Here is a 23,041-nt window from a genome sequence, read left to right as displayed (position 1 = left end):
TTATAACACAATTTTTGATCTATTTTTTTGTGTGTGTTTTTTGCAGCTGAAAATGAGCTGGTAACAACTCGAAACGTCCTGGTTTTTAGTGTTTTTAATGTTTTAGCCTTGTTTACCCATGTTTTAATTCCATCTTTATTTACTCTACGATATATTACTCACTGAAGGTTTACATTTTATGGAACGCGTCATGATTTGGCCATTATCTCTTATCGGATCTAATAATGGCCGAAATATGGGTCTAAAAAGCAGATCTTGGCGAAAAATGCGAGCTTTCTGAGTACATGGTCGGATGCCGGAAAATCATTCTGTTCAAATTCGAAAATTCGCATTTAATTGAGATAAATTTTGGAACGCCTACAGTGTAAACGGCGTTCTTTTTTAGCATGGCAGCATGCCTCTAAGCTTCTGGATGGAGCCGATTGCTTGTGGCTAAAACTTAACTAACTCACTGTGCGAATTGAAGTTGAGTAAATAGGTCGTGTACGCTGGTTGTGAAATCGTGTTTTAACGAGTGAGTCCTGTAAATTGGCCAAAACTAATCAACGCTTCCGCGTTTACGCTGCTGGGATACCGATGGTAGGGCCTGTAGAATATTGGGTTTCAGCCATGTGCTGAGACCAGTGTTCTAAACCCGCAGGCGCCATTACGCCAAATGCTCCCGAAAAATCGGTCGTGGCCCCTCAAAAATGGAAAAAAATCGGACCCGATTATATCGAAATTAGTTACTTCTGGGAGTTGCTGCTTAGTTGTAGATCCTATGGGGCCTTCTAAGGTAAAAACGACTATAAATACGACCGTGAATCAAATCGGTGCAAGTTGAAAAACTTGCAGGGTTTTAACGCGTGTTTCGTTGCTTGATCCCTGTAATTTCGGTGACAATGACGACCGTAGGACTAAACGGAATCGCAATTGCGGGCCGACGATAATACCTGCGCCGCTTTCTCCCAGCCGAGTCTTAATTAGAGACAGTTTAAGATTCCGCAGGGAGCACCCCCCCCCCCCCCCCCTCAGGTTCCCCATCGGAGTTGGTGCGAAAACGAAAGATAGTTCCGGAGCCCCTCCTGAATCGGGCGCCTTGACTCGAGTTTCGAAACGCCTATTTCGTATTCAGAACAAGCTCAAAAACACAATTAAAACGAGGCAAACTAACGTTTGTGACTACTGCAATCTGCGTTGCGAAATTTTGGGAGGATGTTCCGGATTTCAACCGGAAACGAAGACATGGATACTGGCCGGAGACGAAAGATTTTAGAGACACCGCGCGAACAATCTAAGAAATGTAATTGGGTTCTTACGACTTTCCTTTTTTGCGGCGTTTTACGAGGGCGATAGACAATTTCGTCTCATTTTTCCTACTTTTCGCTCTATTTTGTAAGACGTCACCAGGGGGTACTAATAACAAATTTTTGTCGAACATGATGGACGCCAATTGAATTTGAAAGAATGCTTAAGGTGATTTGTCTCAGTTTCTGTACCTTTTTCAGTACCTCCAATTGACGAAATTCAAAAAATGTCAAAAATTTGAATTTCTCGCTCAAATTGCAACAAAAATGTAAGAAATTCAGGACCTTCTATTGGAATTTCAGCAATTTTTTAGTACTTCCGGGCTGCTCTTAAAAAATTAGTACTATTTCCGGACTTTCCGGAAATTCCGGACTTGCAGACACCTTGATGCCGGAAACCGTGAGGAATTACCTGAAACTTTCTGCACCATTGATACTGTTTTTTAGCACTTGGATGCATATAATCTTCCCTTCCCCACTCTCCCTTCAAAATAAATAAATAAAATAAATGAAAGAATGGGAAAAACAATAAAATTTGCTCTCACGCTGATAACCATTCTGTTTTTCACCGAACCGAATCCGCTCGAGGGCGAACAAAAGCAGAGTTTACCAGTGGAGGGAAAAATCTAAAAAAAAGAAGAAAAACACTTCCCTAATGTCTCATTAGTCAGCGGAAACGTGCGTTCCAGAAAAGTTAAAAAACGTTCTTAATTGATGCCTTCCCGCTACACGCTCGGAGGACGGGGGAAACGAAAGGGTGGAAAGTGAGCTCACCGTGAAAGCGATCATCAAATATTTGATAGCCAGGCGAGGAATCCCGAGTTTCAAAACTCTGGAGCGAATAAAAAAATGAAACTCCCCGTGAAAACTGACACCAACTTTCCGAGCGCATCTAGGATCCGCGTTGCCAAATGAAGCTTAAAATCCCATTGCTAGGTGTGTTTCATGTGCACGACTTGGCAAACGTGCTCGGCATGCATATTTAAAAGTCTGCGACGGTCTGCTCTTTTGAGGCATCGCGTCGGGACGGGAGAAAGTATGCAAATAGTCGTCAGGCGGTTACACGTTCGTCCGGAATCCGGGCAAATAATTCCGGATGCGTCGGGCGTCGCGCGTCACCGCCAGGGGGCGTTGCGCGCACCCAGCGCACGTGTTTCGCGTTGCACCGAGTACGAGCTGATCAGATATCCACATCACCATCGCAGACCGTGTAATTGACTTGTCGCTAAGACGAATAAAGAAATGAGATGAAATTGCAAAATTGCGTGAGGATAAAGGAACTTATACAACTTATATACATACGCAGATGAGACAACACAAGAATTAGATAGAAACAAGTGTGGTTTATACAAGTTTAGTTAACAAGTGTAGGGCAACTGTGGATATCCCATTCCTAGCCCTGGTACAGAGAATTGTAATCCGTGAATTTTGGAAAATTCGACAAGTAAAATATTCCAATCCAGAACGTTATGTCATTATCAGTAGACGATCATAACGCGAGTCCACTTAGCGGTGGCATTGCCAATTGACAACGCCTTCAAATGCGCTTGATACTGTGCAACACAAAGAAGTTGAAATGGTCGCATCACACGAACCGAATTTCATGAATTTTAATCTTACGCCACTCTACGCGTTAAACACTCCAAAACATACATATTCCAATCTAGAACGTTATATCATTATCAATGGACGCCACGCTCATAACGCGAGTCCACTCAACGGTGACACTGCCGATTAAAAACGCCTTCAAATGCGCTTGATACTATGCAACACACGGGAGTCGAAATAGTTGTATCGCACTAATGGAACACAACAACGGTGTGACAATCTCATGCCGCGCCACTAATGTTGAAGTAGTTATATTTGGTCGCAGAAAACAGTACGTTTGTGATAGAATATTGTGACCCAGTTGTGACAACTGGTCACGATGCCAGTTTTGGCAATAAAACAGGGTATTTTACATGTGTTTAAATGGGCGAAACCAGATGATATTTCAGCACTATCTTTCAACAATGTGTCGTAACATTGGCAGGTTTCGGTCTCACTCGCTTCGCGATAGCCGATTGAGTGCCTCTCTTCCTTGCCCGTTATCTGGCACGAACATCGACGAACGAATCAATTCTGAAAGGAAAAACGTCCACTTCCGGATAAACCCTCAACCATATAAGAATACCGACTTTGTGGGGCTCATCTAGAAAAATGGACGAGTTCCCAAAAAAAAGGAAGCACTTCACAAAAGGGGAGCATGTTCATTTTCTAGAAGAGACCTTAGCTACATAAGAATATTAACTTTTCGGGGCTCATCTTAAAAAAGGGCAAGTTCCGTTTTGTAAAGAACTCGTTCCGACGGATACACTGTTCGTCGAGGCCCTGTCCGTTCAGTTTATCGTCGTGTTTCCGGAGCTGAAATTACATTTTGACTGCATTTTGCAATAAGGAACTATTATTTTCGACTAATTTCAGAGAGGTCGTATGTACCTTTAGTTTCTCTGCGCGAACACGTGCTTTTATCGAAAATCGAAAAATAGTAGTTCCTTATATTGCAAAACGCAGTCTCTTTGAATTAAGCTCGAGGCACTGCATTTTCCACCGATAAACTACGAAGCCAAATTCCGCGTCTTTTCTTCCTCCGAGCTCGCGAAGCAGGAAAAACTGTCCGGTATATTTTAAACCCTTGGATATCAGCGTTTTGTTTCGGTGACTGGCATTTTAAACTCGGCAGAATATGAGACACGAACGGGAAGAAAGGGACCGATTGGGGACGTTAAACTCGAGAAGTCATGAGACAGGAATGCGTTTCCAGCGCTATGTACTTGCACCGATTACATGACTTGCTATTGAAATGCAGGTATACCGGAGCATGATCTCTCTTAAACGCCTTCATTCTTTGGCATAGGCAACGCAGGCACTCGTTAAGCACTCTGAGGAAAAATGTTCCATTATACTAATCGGAGTGCGGTGTTGTATATATTGCAATATTCGGATCATGTAACTGTACACTGTAGAATGTTTTCGCTTTCTGACGAAAATACATTCTCAAAATTTTACGGAATCATTTTTGAGTGGAGAAAAATTATTGTTAATTTTTTAAAGAATGAGTTATCTGCCTACAATAAAAAAAAAAAAAATGAAATATGAGCGGAGATTTTCAAAACGCATTGGAAGTGCGCCTTTGGACTATCGAAATGCTCAAAAAAGTGGTTACGAGAATGCAATATCGATGGAAAAACTGCGAAACCACGTAACTCCGTTTGCGACGTCGCAGGTTTCTTGTTACAATTGACTCTTTTCTTTTGAAAACCAGTCATCGCAATTTCAAGAGAACGTTTAAAATTTTTCTTCTCTGTCGGCAAAATATTCTGTATAAATTTCAGGCTATAAAGTTGGCATGTTTCTCTTCGAAGAAGTAATGAAACGCCGCGATGGAGATACGTGATTTCGCACTTGAGCCGTCGATATGCATTGTATTCGGAATAGATCGAGGATCTCTCGTCACTCCTGGAAAAGGGTGGGAACCGGGAGTTTGGGAGGGGGCGTTATTCGTTGAGCCCTTACTCAACGACCCATCGCGATGGCTACAGAACGGGAGGCTTTTGCCTCTGGTGACCTCAACTTGGAAGCAGGATGACCGCATTAAAGCCCGAATTCGACTCCATGGGATGGGAAGCCCTTCCGTCCCGGCGACTGCACTCGGGTCTCCATATTTCGCTATTTAACTCGAGGGACCGGTAGTTACCGGTAACTGTATTAATGCCGTTGTTGGATTAAATGGAATTATAAAAGCGGCCTCGCTGTTGCAACGTGTACGCTCCAACACGCCCTTCGCCGCGGAAGCCAGTTCGTCGCCTTACCGAGGATAACAGCGGGCTGAGCGTTGAAATGGACAGACGAAGCGACAGACAAGGAGGACACTGAGAAAATGAGGAGATTCTATTGGTGGAAACGAGCGGTTGCAATGGACAAAGGAGGTAAGTTATAGACTACCTAACGGCAACTCCCCGAAGAACTCTGCCGTTAGTCCACCATTTCACATTAAAAATGTGTATCTGTCTGTTGAGATTTTTATAGTATGATTTAAAAAATTTGTTCTGTGGGATACATTACAAAAATTTCCAGGGTTATGGTTCCTTTCGGGTTACTTTATACAGTACAACAGAGGGATAAGCTAAGTTAGGTTTGGTTGGGTTAAGCATCTAAAGTAACCTCGCGGCGATGCGTGGAGTATCGCGCAATGTTGAAGGCGCAAGTCTCTGAGAATAATTCTCACTTATCTTTCACCGCGTTCGTTCAAAACCAGCAAAAGCATACGATGACTGTTGCAGCTGATTTTTAGATGTTGTAATAACTGTCGTACATCTGCGTGCTTTTTCATGAAAAATCTGTACGTTTTCATTTCTTTCAAAATCCGTGCTTCTTCAGTGTATATGTCGAAGGCAAATACTCAAATCAGGCATTTTGTCAAATGCCTTGGCAAATAGTCAAATATTATTACTTCGATTGACCGATTCATTTTTAACCTTAATTTTAGACAAAATAATTCGTTGCTCCTGTAAAAAAGAATTCTCCGTAAAAATATGCAGCATACAATAGTATTTGAAACGATTTTAAGAACCTGAATGCACGTTCCTCATGAAATTTTCAGCACGTCATAAAAAACGTAGAATTTTCAAAATTTCCAAAGGCACGTAAACAGGAAGGAACAAGGAGAGTTCGCGGATTTCAAGAATTATTTTTCTCAAAATATTGAAAACCCGTGAACTCCTCGCCATTTCACAGCACCGGCCTGGGCATTTAATAAAATCCCTGATTTAACTAATTCACTGGAAAAAAACACATTGGATCTAGAGTCAAGACTCTTGAAAACCTTGACAAGAAAAAGGACTATTAATTCAATCAGGTTTAAGCTCAAATCAAAAGGAAGTCTGCTCAAATTAAGAGGCTGGGTTCTTGATTTAAGCTTAAATCTGATTGAATCGAGAGTATATATTATTGTCGATGTTTTTAAGAGTCTGGACTCTAGATCCAATGTGTTTTTTTCCAGTGTTGCCTTCGACATATCTACAGTAAGCATAAGCAGGAAAATGTGTAACTGAGGAGTTGGATTGTGAACGGGGTGGGTGCCACTTGGCAGCAGGGGTGAGGGGCCACGCGGCTGCATTCCGCATTGTTCCGCGGCTTCGGTGCTCGGGTCCTTTCGGGAACTTTTATGGACACAGCCCCGCGGGTTAGCGCTAAGGGCCCGAATACCGACTCCCTCACACGAGCTCAACAACTTCCAACGCGGCCCGGTTCCGGCTCCGACCGACCGGGCAGATTTAATTAATTATTCTCTGCAATCTCGGTTGCCCCCTCGTCCTCCGATCACACATCCACCCCTTCCACCCGCCCGTTTTTCCCGGCCACCTGGCAACCCTGTAAATTACAGCCCAGATTACAGCGTCTACCGACTATATCTTCATTAGGTTCCGCGCTTCCGTATCAGAATCATCCGGTTGAATACCTTGACAGGGGAAAAAAGGTTTGGAGATGACAGCATGACAGGCCCTTGAAAGCTTCTCGGCGAAGTTTTCCTCTAGGGGCTCAAGTATTAAATGACGGGGGTTTTTTTCTGTTTCAGTGGGAGTTTCAACGCCCTCTCTGCCTCATACTATACACTACGCAAGAAAGTTCAGCCGGACAGTGTTTTATCAACCGTGCTAACCGTACTGCAAACTTAAAAATGCCTCTGTTTATAGTTACTTGGGGTTACTTTGAGCTACTTTTTTTAGATCAGATCGCAACGAAAAAGACTTGGTTGGACTCAGTAGACATTACTCGCTTACTTACTTACTTATTTTTATTTTTTGTGGGTAGAAGGGCTGAAGTTACCACAGGAGGAATGAAATTTATACAAAACTACACTTTCAGGCAAAATTTAGAAACAAGATATATGCTATCCAGAACTTTCCCTATAAAGATATGTGTTTTAATGGTGAGCCAGAAATTTTGGTTTTTTATTGGAAAAGACAATCCAGAGAATACCTCACGTGGACGGTTTTATATTATCAATAGTATAAGGCACCTTTTCCGGCGTAGCCGATCAAAACTTTTGATTGAGAATGCTGAATTTTTCAACTTTTGACTGAAAAAAGTGATATCAAAACGAAATCGGGCGAGAATTTTCAAATTTAGAAATATTTTTCTTCATGGAAATGAAGTGCAGCATGACCGAATATGTCAATAATTCTGAGAGAAGGATTACGAAATCGTGCAGACTTGTGTAATTTTACGGGGACGAAGCAACACTGTCAACGACAAGACTGACTGGAACAATGAGGAGAAAAAAACCCTTGAGCAATATCTGCATATCTGAAGGGGTGAAGAGAAGAAAAGAGAGGAGCAATGCACCGTTTTCCTCGAGAAAAATCCGGGAAATGTTTAATAATTCTTCGTGTGAATTCATTTCCGCAAAGAAAATTCGACTCCCATAGCTCTTGGAGTTTAATTCGAACTTGATGTAGATTTGCGGGAAGAGTGCGCGGTGCTGAACGCGTAGATCAGATATGGTTGTCGGATTGTGTGATAGAATCATAGATTAATCGAGTCTAATGTCGAGGATTCCTGATTTTTGGCATGACCATGCAACCCTGGACGGATTGAGGAGACGGAAACAAGGCTCTGTTAACAGCGGTAAGTTCACTCGTGCGAAAGCTAAGATTGGCGAAGTCGTTCGTCCGAGGACCAGTCAAGTGTTAAACTTTTGATACGTTACCGATGCGAAGACGCAAGACTAAAGCGTCATTTCCGGTTACTCAAAGAACTAACTCGATCGGCGTGAACTCGAATGCGTCGGTTGTCTCGTCCTCAACGGATCACTTAGATAAAAAACAAAAACAAACAACCTGCGGGCTGATTATTGAAATTGATAGACAAAGATGACATAGGGGGTATGGAGCGATCCTATTGGATGAAATGTGTGGCTCTTATAGACTAAAGGAGAAAATGATAGACTAGCTGTCGGGTTTCTCGTGAGTTGCCGTTAGTTAGTCTATTACCTACTGCCTTTGTCCATTGCAACCACCCGCTTCCACCAATAGGTTCCCTTCATAACCCTTTTGTCATCTTTGTCTATAGCTTTGTCTATTGATTTCAATAATCGGCCCGCAGTTATCAAGTTTCCCGGTAGATAGCCGTAATTTTTATCGGCTTCATCAACTTCAGTAGGTAATGTTACCTGTTCTTTCTTGTTTGATTACGGCACAAGCCCTATTTGTTTAGCCATTCGATGAATTTCGTGTTTAAGTGGAAACTACACACTGAACTGAGCACGAGGATACCCTTGGTTGATGCATTGAAATATCATTGGCGAAGATATGACAAAATGATCTGATTTGCTATACATTGCTGAATACGTATGTTTAAATGGGAAATGCTGCCGGATGACGTCACTAGGCGGTGCATTTTTCTCATTTTTAAATCTATTTTTGTACTATTTCCCGCAACAGAAAAAAATTATGAAAAATACTGTGAAATCAGCTCTTCGAGCACTTTCAGATGGAGCAATAAAACAATTGCTTGCCGATTCTCCATTGCGAAGAAAATTGCTTGAGAAATTTAAAGAAAAATATGAACAAGTTTGCCGATAAAATCGCTTTTTATGAAAGGAACTACAGGAAGGTCTGAAGGCTCATGCGTCGTTCCTTGGCGCGACGGAAGGGTCCTCTTCGGGCAGACGGAAGCGCTAAAGTTCAAGGACCCTGGATCCACGGAGCTCGGCAACTGATTAAAGTGCCAACAAGTGATGGACTCGGCGAATAAACGTACTGCGAGGAAGCGATCAGAGCCCCGAAACCGCGCTACGAGGGGCGTAAATTCCAGGTGGAACACTTTTATGGGGGGCGGGGGTCAGAGTTAACCCGACGCCCAAGATCCCCGAGAATTACTGTCAACATGCCCGGCGTTTTAACTCGGCGCCCCCGCCCCCCGCCCCCCCTTCCTGCCACTTAGACCCCGCCGCAAAAATCATAAACAAAAAGTTAATGGTTTCGCCACGGTTCCACTTCCTCGCTATCGCGACCGCTTAAATAACTTAAAAATTATCTCCCCCGTCGCGCCGTCGCAAAGTGGATCCGGCCAACAGGAGAGCTCGGACAAAATTTCAAAACTTTAAACGCTTATAACTCCGTCTATACGAAACTTGGAGGTTCTAAAAGTGGTTCCATTGGTTTCCTCGTGAAATTGTCTTCTTCATGCACCCCTTAAAATTTAAAATGTGACGAAATAAACATCGAAATTTGCAAAAAATTCTTGTGCGACCTCTCTAATTGACTCGATCCACTGTGCGTCGCGCGTCCCTTGAATTCGCTCATTTCGACCCTATTCTCGTTTTAATCTCCGCGACGTTCCGGCTCGGCGGCGCAAGATGCAACGCGTCGATGAGAGAAGTTGGACAAACTTTGGAAGGTCACAACCCTATTAATATAGAACGTTAAGGTTTTAAAAGTGGCTACGTTAGTTTCCTCGTAATATTTTCTGTGAGATGCACCAGTAACAGTTTGTAATTTGATTGAATTCATCTCAAAATTGGCAGTTTTTGTCGAAGAAAGCATGTCCGGCCTCATTTAAAGGCTCGCCTCATTGTGCGGCGGTGTTCGGGAGGGTTGCAGGTGGGATAAGTTAGGAACTTCATTTTTCGAGGCTTTTGCCTTTGCCGCACGAAGGATATATTCATCAATGTGCTGGAGATTACTCTCAATTTGCTGTTTATATTACGGGTACCGTCTGGTTGAGGAAGAAAAACGTAACTCGAGGTTGGGGTGTTTTTACGTCGTTTTATACCTCAGTACGGTAGAAAAGCTCTCTGATATTTTCCTTTAAGTTTCCTCGTTGCGACGGTTGAGTTGGCATGACATCGACGTGATAGGGGCTTACATCACGTGTGTATCATGTACTTATCCAAATATCCAAGGCATCGGGTACAATACAATACGTCGGCAATAAAAGGAACTCTGTTTTTACCTAAAATAATGACTAAGAATTCTGTTTTTACCTAAAATAATTACTACAAACTATGTTTTCACCTAAAATAATTACTACAAAGTATGTTTTTACCTAAAATAATTACTACAAATTCGTCGTTTTCCAGATGAAAGAACGTAACTCCATTTCAGGATTTCATAATTGACTCCAAAAATTTAATTTTTTACGAAAATATCACGAAGCAATTTTGACTCAAAATACTAAAATTTGAATGTAATCAGAAGAAAAATGGGTGAAAATTTCCGTTAGAAACGCTTAACAGTTTTCTAATAAAAACACAATTTGCGGAGAAAAATTTTGCTGTGTTGAAATGTAGTTGCATTCTTTTGTGCGGGGCAACGAATTTGTCAATCCAAAAGGTTGGGGCTGTAGATTAATTTTTCAAAGCTCTAATGAGAGTGGGGTCACTATTTTATTGATCTACTTTCACGGTGCGGAGTGCCTCGTGAACACTTCACTAAAGCGAAGCGGGAACTCTGTTTTTACCTGAGTCAGTGGTATTAATTCATCAATTCTGTGCCTCGTCGGGAAGCGGCGATTCGAGTTTGAACTTCCGGATAAGTATTCTACTTCGGCGAAGTTTAATGTTTAACTAAGGCGTTCCGGAACTCAATTTCGGGCCGCTCATACGAGCCTGGGAGTCAATTCGAGTGGATTTTTAAATTATTGCGCAAAGCTCCTATTGACGTGACCCAAACACTTCGTGCAAATATCCACTTCAGTCAGAGACAAATTATTTGGGTCGATTTCGGCTAACGGAACCGCAGCCGCAGGTGCATGAGAAGTTAATGAGGACACCTAATGGGCCGAAGACGAGGTATAAATGGGCCTGTTGCAAACTTTTGCTAGAGCAAAAATAAGAGTTGTTTCTTGTAGATAATGCCTCAAAAATCACGATGAGCGCATCGGCAAAATCTGAAATGCACTCATAACTTCACAATCTGCGTAAGAAATTTGCGTTTTTTTAAGCTTCCCGCTTCAAAAACGATACCACGGCACAGGTGAACATTTTGTTAGAGGAGTCGCTCCATCGTCGGCGATATTCATCATGGCCGACGCTTGCGCGCAGTTCCGCGCGTAATTCGAGGAGAGTTCAAGGTCAACCAATTCGGGCGTGGAAAATATGAACGTTAGCACACCGATTGTTATCTGGTCTAATCCAGTTCAGGTGTTATCTCGTCCCTTCAAACGTGTTTTGGCGGATTGGCGTCGGCCATGATGATTATTGCCGACGACGGAACGACTCCTCTTACAAAATGTTCACCTGTGCCGTAGTATCGTTTTTGAAGCGGGAAGCTCAAAAAACCGCAAATTTCTTACGCAGACTGTGAAGTTATGAGTGCATTTCAAACTTTGCCGATGCGCTCATCGTGATTTTTGAGGCATTATCTATAAGAAACAACTCTTATTTTTGCTCTAGCAAAAGTTTGCAACAGGCCCATTAAAGCCCTACGCAACTTCAAAATTTCACGGGCAATTTGCAGACAAGTCCTTAAGCTTAGCAATTCCATACAAAGGAGGGGAAAAAAGTGCGGAAATTTACGTGGGTCTGATGCATACAAGAAATATAGGCAAGTCTTCGAACTCACTACTCTCAAAATACATATAAGAGAGCAGCTTGAAACTGGAATACATTTTGCAATTAGGAGCTTAAAAATCTGCCTCATGAGTGAATGTTCCTAGGGAAGCTAATGGCATATCCGCTATTTCTAAAGCAAGCCAGAAATTGTAGTATCTAATTGCAAAATGAGGCCTAGCTGCCGTGAAAGGATTTAGTTTGAGTGGATCTATCGCATACGAGAGATACATCCGACTTACGATGTACTTTCAATGTAAAATCGCATTAAAATCATGAGGAGCCCACGAAAATAAAGAGTAAAATCCATTCCGTGACGACAACTGATCATTTTTCAGGGGGAAGAACGTAGTTGAATTTTAAAAATGCGAATTTCTACTCATAAATTTTCTTTTTCCCGAGAAATTAACGGGTATTCCTTACTGAAAATTTTAGGAAAGTGTCTTATTCTTAAAGAAGAAAAACAAGAAGACTAAAGAACAATACAGGAACGCTATACTATAACTTAGAACAATTTTGGACAGGAATTTTAAAGTCATATTCTCGTTAAAAAATTGAGATTATTTGAGTCGTTTTTGCAAACTTAGGGCGTTAAGTTCTTTCAACTCAAAAATAACTTTGCATGCTTCTCTGTTACGGAACATAAAAGGTAATAATAAGTATTTGCCATAAATCCTTTTATTTAAATCATTTTATTCTGCTCGTAATATTCTGATATACTGTTGGCAGATTAAAGGTAAAAAGCGACCCGCTGTTAGCTGAACGCTTAAAAATCTTGAAATGAGCCCGGAATTTCGGTTGCTGAAGTTTTTAAAAGTTGAAACTGATACAAGATATTGCTCCTTGTAAATGCAGGCAAGGTATTTGAAGCGGATGGATCTATATAAAAATACTCCATCATAGTTTAACGAAGGAGATTGTATGTCATTGAAGGTTAAACCTGGACGAGGAACAAAAACTAGAGCAGTTGGAGGACGAATACAATTCTGAGAAGCTTACTTCATATAGCTCAATAAAACAAACCGAACGAGAGTTGGAAGAGAATAAAAACTCACTCAATGGAAGCAGTGAATCAGACAGAGACAAATTGATTGATTGTTGTGCACTCACCTGAAACAAGGGAAGAAAACATTCGCATTAGAAATCATAAAACGCATCAACGTGATAAAATGTCATTATCACAAGTATAGGCTTGGTTGCCAAGTCTGAGCTTGTAAATAAGTAGCCATACACAGAAAGTGGGACCAAAAATCACCCAAAACTCAAAATTGAGTTCTGGATACTACGGCATAAAGGAATGCTCAACGAACATTTTAAGACCATATTGCTTAACACTGCGGGGTCAGATCGCCACTAAATTTTTAATTAATTTCTTTCTTCTTCTGTAGATGGAAATGCGCTTGTAACGTCTCGAAATTCCTCACCATTTTTTTGAGATCTATTTCCATGTTCAAACCGCGCTTCGCTAACATTTTTCGTTCTCGGGTAAAAATATTGCGAAAATTGTGCCGATCAGGAACTTTGACCCCCCCCCCCCCCAAAGTTAACCAAAAAATTTTGGAAGCTGAAAGTGTTAGAAAAATACGCGTCATCGTCGAATGATTGATTGTGTCCAGCTTCAAAGTCACCGCGAAATTGGACGCGTTGGTGCCCCGTTTATAGTCAATTTTCACTCGCGATACTATCTTTTCACCTTTTGCGCAGGAAGTCTAAAAGTTTTCGGACAAACGTTCAGAATCGAGTATCGGGATCAAAAGAAGACTCTTTCGTCGGATAAAAATTTCTCAGAAAAACTCTCCACCTTCTTCAGAGTTATAACCCCTCAAAGTTAGGCAAAAATCACCCCGTTTAGTTTTAATTATGACTACAGCTACGAATGAAAATGCATGGAAGTTGGATTTTCTGTATTCTTTTATGTGCTAAGCACATTTTTGACCACAAAAAATCGGGATCATTTCTTAAATGTCCTTTAAGGGGGGGGGGGGGGGGGTTGGATTATCGGAAGGGAAGAATTTATAGGAAAACATTAAGGAAGAAAATATTCTTATTTTTGATTCAGAATAAAAACAACTTGAGTATTATTATTTTCCGCATGCGCATAAGTGTTTTTACGGATGAGCCAAGAATTGTAGTTGCTAATTTTAAAATGCAGTCCAATTGTGAATCTTCGTTTTTTTATGCTGAACATTGATCCTTTTGTGAAACGCAAAGCTTTTCGTCTCTTGGATCTCGACCCTAGCTCGGCGCGGCGGCGGCCCTGTTGTGCAGTGGAGTCTCCGTCCCCATTTTAATATTTTTCCCCCGCCTTTTAATCCCCCCACCCCGCCCCCCGCATTTTTCGGAAGTTGGATGGCCGTGTGCCAGCCGGGGCTAGCGCAGGCCAGGGAGGAGCAGTCGCGAGGGAAACTTTCGCGTCTTAATTGTAATTTACATCGCTTACCTTTTGGAACATATTTAGCTTCAAGTTTTTAAAGTTCCCTGCAGACGCTCGACAGTCGACGGGTCTGCGGCGTAGAGTTCAGTTAATCCGGATTATCCGCCTTCGAATCGTCCATTTAATTAGCGAATAGGAGCTATTTCTTCGTTAGCCCCCTTCCGAGCTGTTAATCCGGATCCATTGACCAGTTCGCGAGCGCCTTGCCAAAATCAATCAGATTTACTGCGGGGCGCTTATCTTGCCAAAATGAATATAGCTCGGGGATTATTGTAATCGAGTATTCGTAAGCAAATTGGACCAAATCAAAACGGGGAATCCACTTTTTAGACGGGGCGATGAGAAAAAGAAGGAATCGAACATTTGCAGAGTTCTGAGCGCATTGCCAAGAAAACCGCTCATCGCACTTCGGGTCGCCGTAATTGCGAGCTTACTGTTAAACGAGTTGACTAAATCCGTATAATATTTAGTTTCATTTTATCGTAGTATAATTCTCGGTAATCGGAATTTTTACCAGATAAGTTTACTGATACTATGCTTCAGAGTAAGAATGTTTCTTTCTGGAACCAAACATTGGATACTAGTCGAACTACAGGAGCGAGAAGTTTAAATTTGTTGACTTCAATGTTAACAGTAGACACTGATTTCTCATTTATAAGTTGATTTTGAACTTACTGAACATTTTAAACATGTAACACGTTTACTTTTTCGAATCAGGGTTGCCATAACTCCTTCATCTTTCAATAATCTTGACTTTTCCTGACTATTTTTCTTTTACTTTACTCCAACATTTTCGGATTCCTTGACATTCAAATAAAACTTCCACTTTGATTTTTTCCTTTGAATTACACTCACTCTTGTTAAACGCTAAACGCACTAAATTCCCTGACTTGTTGTGTAAACTCCCTGACTTATTGTGTGAATTCCATAACTTATTGTGTAGTTCCCTGACTTTTTTTGTAAATTTCCTGACTTTCCCGGTTTTCCAGGCCACCGGAAACCCTGCGAATCTGATTAAGATGAAATGAATGATTCTACTTAATCAACAAAAGTCTTCTTCTCTGAAAAAAAAAAAACAAAAAAAAAAAAACCGAAGCTCCAAAACGTAAAAGCGATTTATCCTGGCTTTCGGGTCCTTCCGTTGTTTCCCTCTGAATTTTTCCGGTTATTCCGTACTCATTAACTTTCCCTAAATTTTCCCCGTTCTTCCTCACAGCGCCAACTGCTATCTCATTTAGATCACAATGAATAAAATTTTCACCGTGCAAATCAACTTCCACATGAAACTTTGCTGATAAAACATGTAGCATAATGCATTAATGCTAACCCTGTCTGGCGGCCCGCTGCGTCTGAGCGGGTGGTAAGGAGGTACGCCGCACGGACATTCAAACGTTGCAAAATTTCCCCTGCTGAGATCCTTATTTTTCAGAAATTTATGCGTAATTTTCTTAGAAATTTTCAGCTATCTTAAATCGAACTGCAAACAAAATCGTCTACAAAATGGAGAATTTGCAAATGTCTGAAATTTGATGAATTTCGTATTTGAGTTGAAACTACTGAGTGAACTGAACACGAGGATACCCTTGGTTCATGAATTGAACAATTATTGGAGCAGATATGACAAAAAATGATCTAATCTGCTAAAATACATGTGTTTAAATAGGAAATGCCGCCAGATGACGTCACCAGGCGGTGCATTTTCTCACTTTTAAAGCTATTTTCACACGATTTTCTGTCAGAAAAAAATAATAAAAAATACTTCGAATTAAGATTTTTAGGCTCTCGCAGATGAAGCACTGAAAACTGCTCGTGCAACTTCTCCAACAATCAAATCCGGCGTCTCCATGAAAGTTTGCTTGAGCAGGTTACCTGATAATTTATAGCAATACATTTTCCCTGTCAGTATACCTAGGTAAATGTCATCGTAAAATGAGTTAAATCTGATCTCTCTCTTCTTCTTTTCTACCTTTCGGGATATGAAGAATTTATAATCCCAAGAAAATCCGGCAAAAAGAAACTACTCAGAATCAGCGTTTGAAAATTAACTTTCCGTTCCTAATGAGAAATCCCATGTAAATCGAATCGACGCGCACTGGCGCCTACAAACCTAACGGGATACTTCACGCATTGCGCAATGCGTGAAGTATCTCGTTAGGTTTGTAGGCGCCAGTGCCGCATTGCGCAATGCGTGAAGTATCTCGTTCGGTTTGTAGGCGCCAGGGCGCGTGTTACGCTGGTTCCCCGCTACGACCAATTATGTCTTAAATCAACGCTTGAGGCAGAATTTTAGCTTGATTTTAAAAACACTATTTCCCATATCAGAAAAAAGTTATAATAAAAACTGTGAAATCAGCTCTTTAAGCACATTCAGATGAAGAAATAAAAAAATTGCATGCAAATTCTCCATTGGAGGAAAAATATTCACAATTTTAAAGTTGAACTTCTTTTTATCGGGCTGCATTTTGTTTAATGATATTACCTTTCTCCCGATCACTTGTTATCCAGGCTATCGCCTAAAATTGGATGACAAGTGATCGGGAGAAAGGTAATATCATCAAACAAAATGCAGCTCGATAAAAAGAAGTTCAACTTTAAATTCAACATCGAAATAGCTATCGCCTAAAATCGGATAACAAGTGATCGGAAGAAAGGTAATATCATCAAACAATTCACAATTTTCCCAGAAAATTCGTTTTTTATTGAAGGAAATACAGCAACGTATGGAGGCTCATACGGCGTTTTTGCTCAGGATGGGAGCGAGGAGCGTCTAATTTTCGATCCGTTGCAGGGAAATTAACCGTGCTGTCCCGACGACGCGGGGAGCTGGAAGATTAATCCCGTGCGGAGCAGAGATACCGGACGAATCACCGACAGGATTAGTGGAGCTGCCCGCTCTAATTTAACGAGCTCCTAACAGGTGGTCATCTCGCTCAAAGGCCGACCCTAGCCGCTCCTTTCAGCCCTCACCCGACATCAAAATACGGCCGTGAAACGGAGGAAAACAGTAACTCCACGCTTAGTTGAACCCCGAAGCGCACTACATAACGTGCTAAACGGGTCTCACGTCCAAATCGCACTTACTGCTTCGTATTCATCACAGTATAACGCCATAGATAGTCGAGCGGTTGAACAAACACGTAACTGCGTTTTGGGATGAGCTCTGTAATTGCATGGCTCTGCATGGCTCGGGGCTCAGATAGGAATGAGGCCTTATTTCGCGATAAGAGACTAATATTTCTGCTTCATCCTAGAAAGCTTCTATCCGCACGGAAAATGTATTGGTAGTTACGTTGTTTCTGAAATGAGTCAGTGGTAGTGATTCCTTATTGCAATGTGCAGATACATGGAGCCACGCTGTTTTGCGTCGTAGGGGTGTGGTTGTGGGGAGGGGTAATGGAAGGACTTATCTCGACTTGCAACATGTTTGATGATCCTTGGTATTCCGTCTATCCTGCGATACTAAGGGAAATCGCCGTATGAAGATTCATGCGTTGCCAGGTTTCTTCTGAAAAATACCAATTTTTTTGGAAAATCTGTTAAATTTTTTACATACATAAAGGTGCTTTTACAGCGCAGCCTCGCGCTCTCCGACGCCCAATCGCCATTGCCTCCTATCCTCCCAGAGATCATCAGGCAATTGGCACCTCCTGATTTCCTCCTTTACACTTTGTCGCCGACCTTTCACAGGACGTCCACGCCTTCGCCTTCAAAATTTTGCCGCCTAATTTTTTTTTCTTCTTCAAATTTTCCGGGAAATTTGCCGAAGATTTGATATCAGTTTAATGTCAAGTTAATGTGTTTAATGTGTGTGTGTTGAGGATATCAAGGAAACATATTCATAGCATGTTTCAGGAGAAACATGTTTCATTGGAGGAAAGTGGGAAACATTCGAATGTGCATGGGGCGTTTTTCCTTTGAAAGGCAGTATTGACGAGAATGAAATTGAGTGGAACCATTCAATTGAGCAAAGCAGGTTATTTCGCGCAACTAATTCCCAGAAGAGCCAAATTGGCGGGTTTTGGACCGCGTTTAACAGGAAGGAACCAAGCCACATCGGCTGTTGCTACATTTAACTGAGGTGTTTAATTTTCTACAAGAGAACGTTTGTGCGAATTTTTTGGAAAATTTTAGGGGATCTGCCTTGTAACATGCAGAAAATTCACAGACATTTTCACACGAATCCGCTTCACCGTTTTCATGTAATAAATTAAATTTCCCAGTTAAATTTGGCAATAGCTGATGTGGCTTGGTTCCTTTCTGCTTAACTCGGTCCAAATATCCGTGAGTATAAACTACCGAGGTAAGGAAGACACGCGTAAAAAAGAAGCACAAAAAATTGCCTTAAAAAAATACTAATGTTATTTACTTATAACTGCTTTTTGAAAATCATTGAGAGGTGAAACTGTTTACTCAAGCTATTTTGGCAACTGATGCGGTAATACCCCCCTCAGTACAGGTAATCCGTACCAGTCTTCCTGGAATGCGCAAAACTGAGCTTTAGATGCGAACAAGAGTTGAGTGCTTGACGCAATCCTACCAGGAACACGTTGGTCAAGTGGTTTAGCCTGATACCCGCTCTGGAACTAGGAAATAGGTGTTGGCATTTAAGCCTGTAATCGCGCGTCATCCCTCACCAAAGCAACGTTGATTCGTGGACGATATTTTCGCACACCAAAGCAGAGGTCCAGGATTTGGAATTTCAAAAACTGTGTTGAAAGAATAAAAAAACCTCGAACTATTCCTAATTGCTCAATTCAGGTAACCGGAGTTTTCGATCAGAGAAACCAAGCCTTGATTCAAGTAACCAACATTTTCGATAGCCATACTAAAACTTGTCTCTCCAACATACATAGATAGATGGATAGGTAAGTCAATAAATAAACAGGTGCGTATTTAGATAGATAGATAAATAGACAGATGGATAGATGGATAGATCGATCGATCGATAGATAGATAGATAGATAGATAGATAGATAGATATAGATAGATAGATAGATAGATAGATAGATAGATAGATAGATAGATAGAAAGAAAAATAGACAGATAGACAAATAAGAGTAGTCTGTTTACGCCCAATTTCTTAGGTTTATAAATGAACTTGAGCGTACGAAATAAAAATGAGAGAAAAACATCAGAAACTGCATAAATCGATCCGCTTTAAATCTCAGATTAATTGATAATGCGATTTCTGAATTAAACAAGTTAATATATCAGAAATCTGAGCTTTAGAAAGGGTCAACTTAAACGGTTTTGGCTGTTTTTCTCGTATGTTCATCTCTGACGCTTAAGTCCTTTTGAGAGTGACCGATTCATTTTTCACGAGGACGATAAAATGGATTGCATTTTGCAAAAAGGAGCCAAGAGCATTTCAATGTTGCTGGAATTGTGCAACATACATGCTTTGCGATAAAATGGAGCACTAGACAAGGTACGAATTTCAGCATTCTGATTCATGTTTCTTCACCAAAATTTCACGTAAAACACGATGCGCACAACGAAAATTACAAAAATTAACTCCTTACGAAGATATTTAATGATTCTTGATGCGTGAATTCAAACCACCCGCTCATGAAAACTCAATACTCTACGTGATTCACATCGCGTGCTAAACGTTATCATGACAGTATCTGCGATTTAAAAATGTGGCAACCTCAATTTTGACGCTTTGGCTCAGTTATAGCAAAGTGCTCATAGTTTGAACAACACATGGTGGGAAATGAACATCGCTCAATTGAGAAGCTTGCTGAAACCGTTGTAGTGCGCGATTTGACTCACGTAGAGCTTTGAGTTTCTTGTGAGCGGGCAGTTCAAATTCCTCGTACCCAATTTGAAATAAAAACGTTGATATCTTCGTTAGGAGTTAGTTTCAGTAATATCCATTGCGCTAATCGTGTTCTACGTGAAATTCTGGTTAAGAAACATTTATCAGATTGCTTAAATTCGTACCTTGTCTAGTGGTCCATTACTAAAATAATGAAACAAATCAGATTTACAGGTGATTTTCGTATTGAATTAATAGTTTATTGAGAGTAAAGATAAAACTTGTATCGATGATCGGATTATATTTGCGGGGTGAAGAAAGTTGCACAAGCTTAGCGACACTGGAATGCTCCTGGTTCCTATTTGCGAGATGCAATCCAAATGGACGTATTTCTATCGAACGGAACTATGTGCATTAAGACATGAGCCCTGATACCCATAAGAATACACATATAACAGGGCTCACGTCATAATGCACATAGTTCCGTTTGATAGAAATACGTTCAAATGCGAGTAGAATAGGCGTGAATGGCTTACCGACAAGGAGCCGGAGCAAACTGACTGGGAGTTCGTTAGTGACGGCCATGCAGAGGAGGGGCGTCCACTTGCGGTGTCGGAGTTGCAAGCCCACCAACCATCGCTCCACCAAACATCCCTCCTTGGTGGCCGAGAAGATGAGAGTGGGAACCGCTTCTCGACTCGCGATCCGGCGGCATTTCAGCCCCACCGCAGGCGTCGAATGTCAAAAATTCGATCAAAACAAACGTCAGATTCGTGCTCTGAAGAGTTTGTGCAAGTTCATTTGAGCTGGGTTCGAGGGTGACGAAGAAGTGGGAGCGCACAGTACCAGATCAAACTAACACTCTACGGACCGTGCCGGAAATTTACAGACCCAAAACTGACATTGAGTTTATTGAACAAGGATGGAAAAGTATATGTTCGGACTACAGTATCGCACTTGGAAAGATTTCTCTGTTACTCAGTCCACCGAGAAAACGATAATTGTCACTTTTACTAGATTCGACGGGGGCAAATATGTAAAAACTGATAATTTTTTTGAGAAATAATACTTTGAACTTGGATATCACGCTTGAAAATACTTGTTCCCCTCGTCAAATACACTGAAGTAAATTTTCGTCTACACTAAAAGCCGAAGAGCTGGTTGATTGGCTGGGATGTTAAAAAAAATCAAAGTACTAGCTTATGAAATTGAATGGCAGATGTGCTCTGGAAATGAGCGACTAGACACGGTGCAATCGACTTAAAATTCAAGCGATATTCGAAGTTATTGCACTTTACCGAAGTCACAGCAGAATTTAGTCCACGGAACAGTATTAAAAACTAATGGCAGAAGATATCGAAAAAAAGAAGTCGTTTGAGTTCAGTATTACGATAAAAGTACAAAATTCATAGGATCTGAATCCCAGGTAACACGGAAGAAAAAAAAAAACACTTCAAAGTCTACAGTCAAGAAAATATTTCGAGCAACACTATTGAGGATAGTTTCATTCAGATTTTATGAGAATTTGATGTAAAATTGCTTCCTTGCATTATCTTTCGGACAAAACACTTCATTTGCGACTCGACGGTCCGACGAATTCCACCAGTTCTGAGATCCACGTTGAAATGAGTCAACGGCGCCCTCTGACGTCAGTAACTATAACGACACCGACGTGCGAAAATAGCCAAGTTCTGTCGCTTTCACCGTTGCCAAATTTCAAGAGTACAATTTCGCAACTGCCTCACGTAGTAAAAAGGTGATTTTTCCACCAAGACCGGCAACGCCGATCGCTTTTCAGCGTGGCGCGAACGTGACCGGTGTCCGGCGCGGAGTTCCCGAAAGTTTAATCATATCGCGGCGGTAAACACGGTCGGGGAGCAGTGCACATAAACACTCGGCGAAAGTAATGCGATAACACCATTAATGTTCATCAAACTGTATTTGGCGCGGGCGTGCGGGTGTGTGTGTGTGTGTGAGGGTTCTCCTTCCCGCGCGAATTTTTCCGCGGCCAAGTTATGACAGTTGTCCAATTAAGCTCCCCGGGACCGTCTTCGGGACCGCGGATCCCTCCTGAAAAATTAATTCGTAATTGGACCGTGGTCGGTGCGAGAAGGGGGGAGGGGGGAGCGTGACTCGACCCAAATTAAAGTCTGCGGGGAATGAATAGTAATTATCGAGTCCTCCCGCGCTCTGTTATTCTTACGACGGCGGCGGCACAGATCATCTTCCTCGCTTTCCCGGGACCTAAGAGGAAAAAGAAAGGGCCGTTTGTCATGCTGCACCGCGCTGCCGTCCTCGGGAAAAACACCGCATGAGCTCCCCGATGTTGCCAAATTCCCTCTCGGTGAATATTTATTTTGGATACTGGAAAAAAAAACACATTGGATCTAGAGTCCAGACTCTTAAAAACATCGACAAGAAAATATACTCTTGATTCAATCGGATTTTTGCTTAGATCAAGATCTAGGCCTCTTAATTTGAGCGGTGTTCCTTTTGATTTAAGCTTAAATCTGATTGAATCAAGAGTCCTGTTTCTTGTCAAGGTTTTCAAAAGTCTGGACTCTAGATCCAATGTGTTTTTTTTCCAGTGTTGGAGGAAAGTTATAAACATTAGTCTCTTGAAATTGTCACACACTTCAGATCGAGGATCGGACGAAATTCTATGGAAAATCCGAAGAAGAAAATTTACAGATTTTCCCGGAGATTCGTGTTTTGTCGAAACAGATTTTTGGCAACGTCTGAGGGCTAATAAGGCGTTTTTCCCGAGATCAGTTGTGCAGAGGAGAGAGAATGGACTACAACGCAGGGTAGGAATGGGGCTGCATTTTTCAATATATTGCTCATCTACAAAGTCATCAGACAGGGTTAATCTTCCATCGCAAAATATGGCGCGATTAAGAACTATGTTCTCGCAATCCTCAGTACATAGTTCCTTTTAGCATAAATACGTCCAATTAACGCACAAA

At 41.5% G+C, this 23,041-nt stretch overlaps 1 protein-coding gene across 3 annotated transcripts in view; it reads right to left on the bottom strand.

The window, feature by feature from the left end:
* The window catches only part of CadN (neural cadherin), a 494,271-nt gene that overhangs the window by 277,519 nt on the left and 193,711 nt on the right, over window positions 1-23,041 (bottom strand). Inside the window, exon 1 of one of the 3 annotated variants that reach the window (XM_019048304.2) lies at window positions 20,612-21,482. The exons of the other annotated variants lie outside the window; for them this stretch is intronic. Within the exon in view, the coding sequence (XP_018903849.2) occupies window positions 20,612-20,660 (49 nt within the window). The 5' untranslated portion in view covers window positions 20,661-21,482. Of the gene's footprint in view, window positions 1-20,611; window positions 21,483-23,041 lie in introns of those variants that run through there. 3 annotated transcript variants of the gene reach the window in all.

The sequence above is a fragment of the Bemisia tabaci genome, chromosome 5, assembly GCF_918797505.1.
Source record: "Bemisia tabaci chromosome 5, PGI_BMITA_v3".
NCBI lineage: Eukaryota > Metazoa > Arthropoda > Insecta > Hemiptera > Aleyrodidae > Bemisia > Bemisia tabaci.
The sequence above is the reverse complement of the archived record's forward strand: the minus strand, read 5'-3'. Positions and strand labels throughout refer to the sequence as shown.